This window comes from Berghia stephanieae, chromosome 14 (assembly GCF_034508935.2).
Source record: "Berghia stephanieae isolate SIO BIC M18660-M18661 chromosome 14, UCSD_Bste_1.3, whole genome shotgun sequence".
Lineage (NCBI taxonomy): Eukaryota > Metazoa > Mollusca > Gastropoda > Nudibranchia > Aeolidiidae > Berghia > Berghia stephanieae.
The window spans coordinates 13,563,574-13,568,573 of NC_088373.1; the positions used below are offsets into that span (position 1 = coordinate 13,563,574).

The 5,000-nt window shown below is 37.3% G+C and overlaps 2 protein-coding genes across 4 annotated transcripts in view; one reads left to right on the forward strand and one right to left on the reverse strand.

Moving 5' to 3' along the window:
• LOC144960109 (uncharacterized) overlaps positions 1–1,379 on the forward strand; it is a 24,827-nt gene extending 23,448 nt beyond the window's left edge. Inside the window, exon 6 of one of the 2 annotated variants that reach the window (XM_078893074.1) lies at positions 1–1,379. This exon is cut by the window's left edge and continues 515 nt beyond it. In XM_078893074.1, the coding sequence (XP_078749200.1) occupies positions 1–555 (555 nt within the window). In that variant the 3' untranslated portion in view covers positions 556–1,379. The other variant, XM_078893073.1, reaches the window with a different exon arrangement.
• Positions 1,380–3,737: 2,358 nt separating this feature from the next.
• LOC144959461 (uncharacterized) overlaps positions 3,738–5,000 on the reverse strand; it is a 55,762-nt gene continuing 54,499 nt past the window's right edge. For both annotated transcript variants that reach the window (XM_078892060.1, XM_078892061.1), the window contains one exon: positions 3,738–4,200. In XM_078892060.1, coding sequence (XP_078748186.1) covers positions 4,099–4,200 — 102 coding nt within the window. In that variant the 3' untranslated portion in view covers positions 3,738–4,098. The remainder of the gene's footprint in view (positions 4,201–5,000) is intronic.

The following is a 5,000-nucleotide window of genomic DNA, read 5'->3' on the forward strand; positions in this document are numbered from 1 at the left end:
CAAACAGCAGAACTATCTACAACGGAACGTCTCACAACGGAACTATCGAAAACAGAACCGCCAACAAAACCACAGACAATAACACAACTTTCAATCACAACAGCCCAACAAACAAAAGACCTTTCAGAAACGAAGCAACCAAAATATGTACAAACCACGAACAGTTCCCCATCTTCCAAAGCAACATCCTCAACTTCCAACCTTCCAGTCATCGTCTGCCCCTGTAAATGTCCCCCAAACAATACATCCCACAACAACGTATCCGAGGAGATTCTCAGAGAAATGATCAACGACTTACAACGAACGTTGAAGGTTGACACAGGATCTCTCTCATCAACCGTTCGGAGGAAAACATCAGCCAATGACAATAGATCATCGTCACTCGTTTCTGGGGTCACAGGGGTCACATTGTTGGCATTGACCTTTGGAACTATTTTTATCCTTGACATTGTTCATTTGGCTCTCTATGTATTTAGTAAAATAGTTAAACTTAGGAAAAGAACAATGGAGGAACCGATAAAAAATGAACACAAATCATCACAAATTATGACGTAATGGGTTGCACGGATGACTAACCAGGCGATTAAAAAATCCAGAATACAAAAGATATTTGAATACTAAGAAACGCAAGAATCTTTTTGTCCTGTAAAAATATTTTTTAAACCTCAAGAATGAGAGACATCCAATGTTTGTCGTCACTTTGCCAGTTTAGTTATATCGTCATCTTATACATACAACAATAAACATAGGCATAGGGATATTGACCTTTATAAAATTACAAAAAATGTAAAAGTAAAATTTAGTTAACTCTCATGCTGCGTCTTCTATCCTCCACAACTGTTTTCCCTTTTTATATTGCTGTCGTTGTTCTGTGTTGAGATTGCTTTGCTATTTTCCTGGTCCTACCAGGGATCCTTAGTTGAGGGGAGGGTGGAGATGGAGGGGGCGGGGGGCAGCCAATACACAGTCCATGTCCTCAATACATTGCACAGAGGGCTCGTGTAATTTTTACTCAAGCACTGATCAAAGGATTAAAGCATTCTCTCAATGGGCCGTATCTTTATTCAGGTTTTCGTCCAACCGAGTCAGACGGAAAGCATCAATTACATTGTTGCTGTGCGCGCTTATGCAATTTACTCACAGCACTCTGCCAATCGGATATTACGTACCAACAAAAAAAATTGTTTTCGCCTTGACCGTTTATAGATGCTGTACGCTTGGATAAGAAACTCACAACATTGTCATCTGGAGATATCACGGATCAACACACAAACTGTGTGTTACCTTGAACGTTAATAGTCTGGCTAATACAGTTTGGTGAGAATTACCCGTAAATGCGGATGTCAAAAAAAAAAAAAAAAAAAACAAAAAAAAACAAACCAATAACAAAAGCCTGAGAGACGTCAAAATCGTTCTATCTATAGATAGTATGCAGATGACGTCACTCAGGTCTTTGTTATTGTTTTTGCCATCCGCGTTTGTGAGTTGTTCTCACTAAACTGTATTAACCAGACTATAAAAGTTCATGGTTACACAGAGTTTGTGTGTTGGTCCGTTATACTTCCGGATGGCAATGTTGTGAACTCCTGGGCCAAGCGCATACTATCTATAGTCTGGTTATTACAGTTAATTTAGAATTACTCATAAACGTGGATGTCAAAAAACACCAATAACAAAGACCTGAGTGGCTTAAACTTCATTCTATCAATAGACTGGTTACTACAGTTATGTTAAGGGAGAATAACTCATAAACGTGGATGGTTAAAAACAATAACAAAGAGTTGAGTGACGTCAACTTTGCTCCTTATAATAGAGTAGTGGATCGTAGTGTAGCCGTCGTAAAGTCATCACCTGATACTAACCAAAAAATGACGTCAAAATGCCAGTCTTTTGCCACAAAAGAAAACAAATCGTGAGTTGAATTCAATAGACAGTATGCGCTTGGCCAAGGAGTTCACAACATTGCCATCCGGAAGTATAACGGACCAACACACAAACTCTGTGTAACCATGAACTTTTATAGTCTGGTTAATACAGTTCAGTGAGAACAACTCACAAACGCGGATGGCAAACACAATAACAAAGGCCTGAGTGACGTCATCTGCATACTATCTATAGTTCAACCCATGAAATGCTCTACTAACGACAACTCACTAGGCGGTGCATAAACCAAATAATGACGTAAAACTGCCAGTCCTTTTGGATTTCAGTATCATAATATAACGATGGCTACGATCATAGTGTAGCCATCGTTAACTTATACCCTGACACTGACCAAAAGATGGAGTCAAAAGACCAGTCTTTGGCCACATAAGAAAACAAATCGTGAGTTATATTCAATAGTTCAACAATTGGGACCACAAGTTTCCATGACACTCTAACTACAACTCACCAGACGGTGCAAAAACCTAATAATGACGTCAAAGGGCCAGTCCTTTTGGATTTCAGTGTCAGGCTAAAACGAAACGATGGCTACGCCAGAATCCACTATGACATAGGTTTGTGCAGCGTCTAGTCAGTTGTCGTTAGTAGAGCTCAAGAAACAAGTGATCCCATTGGTTGAATTGTTGAATACAACACACGATTTGTTTTCTTTTGTGGCCAAAGACTTGCCTTTTGACGTCATGTTTTGGTCAGTGTCAGGCTATAAGTTAACGATGGCTACGAGTGGATAGATTAGAGAAGATTGTATGACGACTTCCAACTACTTATCATTGATTTTACTGACACAATTGATGAGTCTTTTACTGGAACATTTTGTTCCACAGTTGTTCTGTCTCGTCCGACATTTTAAGCGTTGCTGTTGTCAAGAGTCCCATTATAAAGCGCTTTGGGCACATAATTTAGTGGACATAGTGCTATATAAAAGCTTAAGTTTTATTATTATCATTATCATTATCATCATCATTATTATTATTATTATTATTATTATTATTATTATTATTATTATTATTATTTTCTTTTACTGGACTATCCATCGTGTTCTTCTCTCATAATAGTCATTTATCTCCACTGTCTTATAATTTTATTTCATTCTGATAATTTCTATTCAATGGACCTTGCCGGCAAGATATGACCTATTAAACTCCTCAATAATTAACATTAATTTAAATAAAATCTCTTCATTAAACAATTAAAAGAATTAATAATCTCTGTTTCACCAACATCGAATAATGCGAAACAACAGAACCACTTTTCACAACAAACTTATGTACGAACGATAACACTGATCAGTTATGCAGGCGGAGGAGGTGGCAGTATGTGCGTTGATCTTTAACATTAGGGTTATGAAAAACACCATTCTTGTACTGCACTTTTGCTGAAAACATTACTGTGAAATAATTGTAAAGCTTAACTTGAACTTGAGCCTTTTTTTTGTGTTATGTGCTAAACTGGAGAGCTGACGAGGCATAAATGGCATCACGGGATAATAGGGAGGAATAGCGAATCGGGATAGCACAATGTGTCAAAGACACGGGAGGAATTAAGGTCTAACGTCTAAAGGTTCACCAAAATCCTGAAAATAATTGTTGTATGGGTTTCATTAAGAATTAAAAGGCTTCAAAAAACACCAGCAAACCGTCAAGGAACTTTTTTGAATGAAAGCATTTTGTCAGCTTCTTCAAAATCATTAAGAACAGGAATACATTATTTTTGTTGGATTTTTAATAAAAATGAAGAAAGATAATACATCGGAAGTGTGGTTTAACTAGAAAGAAGTAAATAACAATTTGAAATTGAATGTAAGCTTCAATTTAATTACGAAAAATAGATAAAATTGACATTTCGGGTTTCCCCTTTATCAACTAACAGGATGAATGAAACACTACAGATGAATGAGATAATGTGGTAGTGGCGTTGTTAAGATGAATAAACAAAACATTGATGGGCAGGAAATAGTACGCTCCTTTGTAAGGAGACACGAATTAAAATAGAACAGTGGGTATTTCTAAAAGGTGCGAAATGAATTATTAAGTGAAAAGAGGGGAGGCGGAGAGGAACTGTGTAATGCAGATTAGAAAGAAGCAATGAAATATGACTAGTTCTAGTTTTTATCGAGTTCACTTTCGACTGGCATTTTCTAATGATCCATTTGGTCTATGAATTCCGATTGTTGACGACACTGATGGTTCCAGTTATTTTCCTGGTGCTTCGTCGGCGACGTTCTTCAGTGTCCACTTTCTTGGATTCATCACAACCCTGAAAATAATTTTGTTGTATGAAAAAAATGAATACAATGGCTATTTTTAATGGAAAGAAATACATTAGACTTAACAAGGAATGTTTCGGGATCACAACGCTTTGTCAGCTTATGACAAAAACAATAAAAAGGATAATACAATGTGGGACTCGGATATCTGGATGAAGCAAATACCAAAATGTGGACTTAACGATATAATTAGAAAAATGGAATATTTATTTCTTGTCCTTATAACCATTGTCCACAATAAAACACATAGACATGACCCAACTTCTTATTTTTGACGATATATTCAAGTTATGCCATCTAAATGGCCACGACAACACGTCTGATAACTCAAATTGTTATGGGCTTATAGTCATAGTTGTCGTGGAAGTACTTCCAAATCGGCAGACATATTGTCCATTGCAACAATGTTGAATAAAGCCCATATTTTATTGCATGGTGGCGTTATCAGACGGGCTGTGAGACGGTTGGTCAAATCTGTAGAAGCAGGATAGACATGTCGTCGAGATAAACGCTGGAGAATTATTATCCACCGCAATCCTAATGAAGCTGTAAACCTTGGCCACACTAATAAAAGGTATGGTACAATTTAAAAGTTTTCATGTAAAGTGCTTTCTTGGGAAGGGAGAGCAGATAGAAGCCTAAGAGAAAGCAGACTCACGACATAGCAGATTATCTGGGGAGAGAACAAACACGGATTGGGACGAACCGCTCAGTTTAACAAATAGAAAGGAGTTCGGGCTATTTGATTTGGAAAACTACGTCCAACTTCTTCTTCTTCTTCCATTAAAGC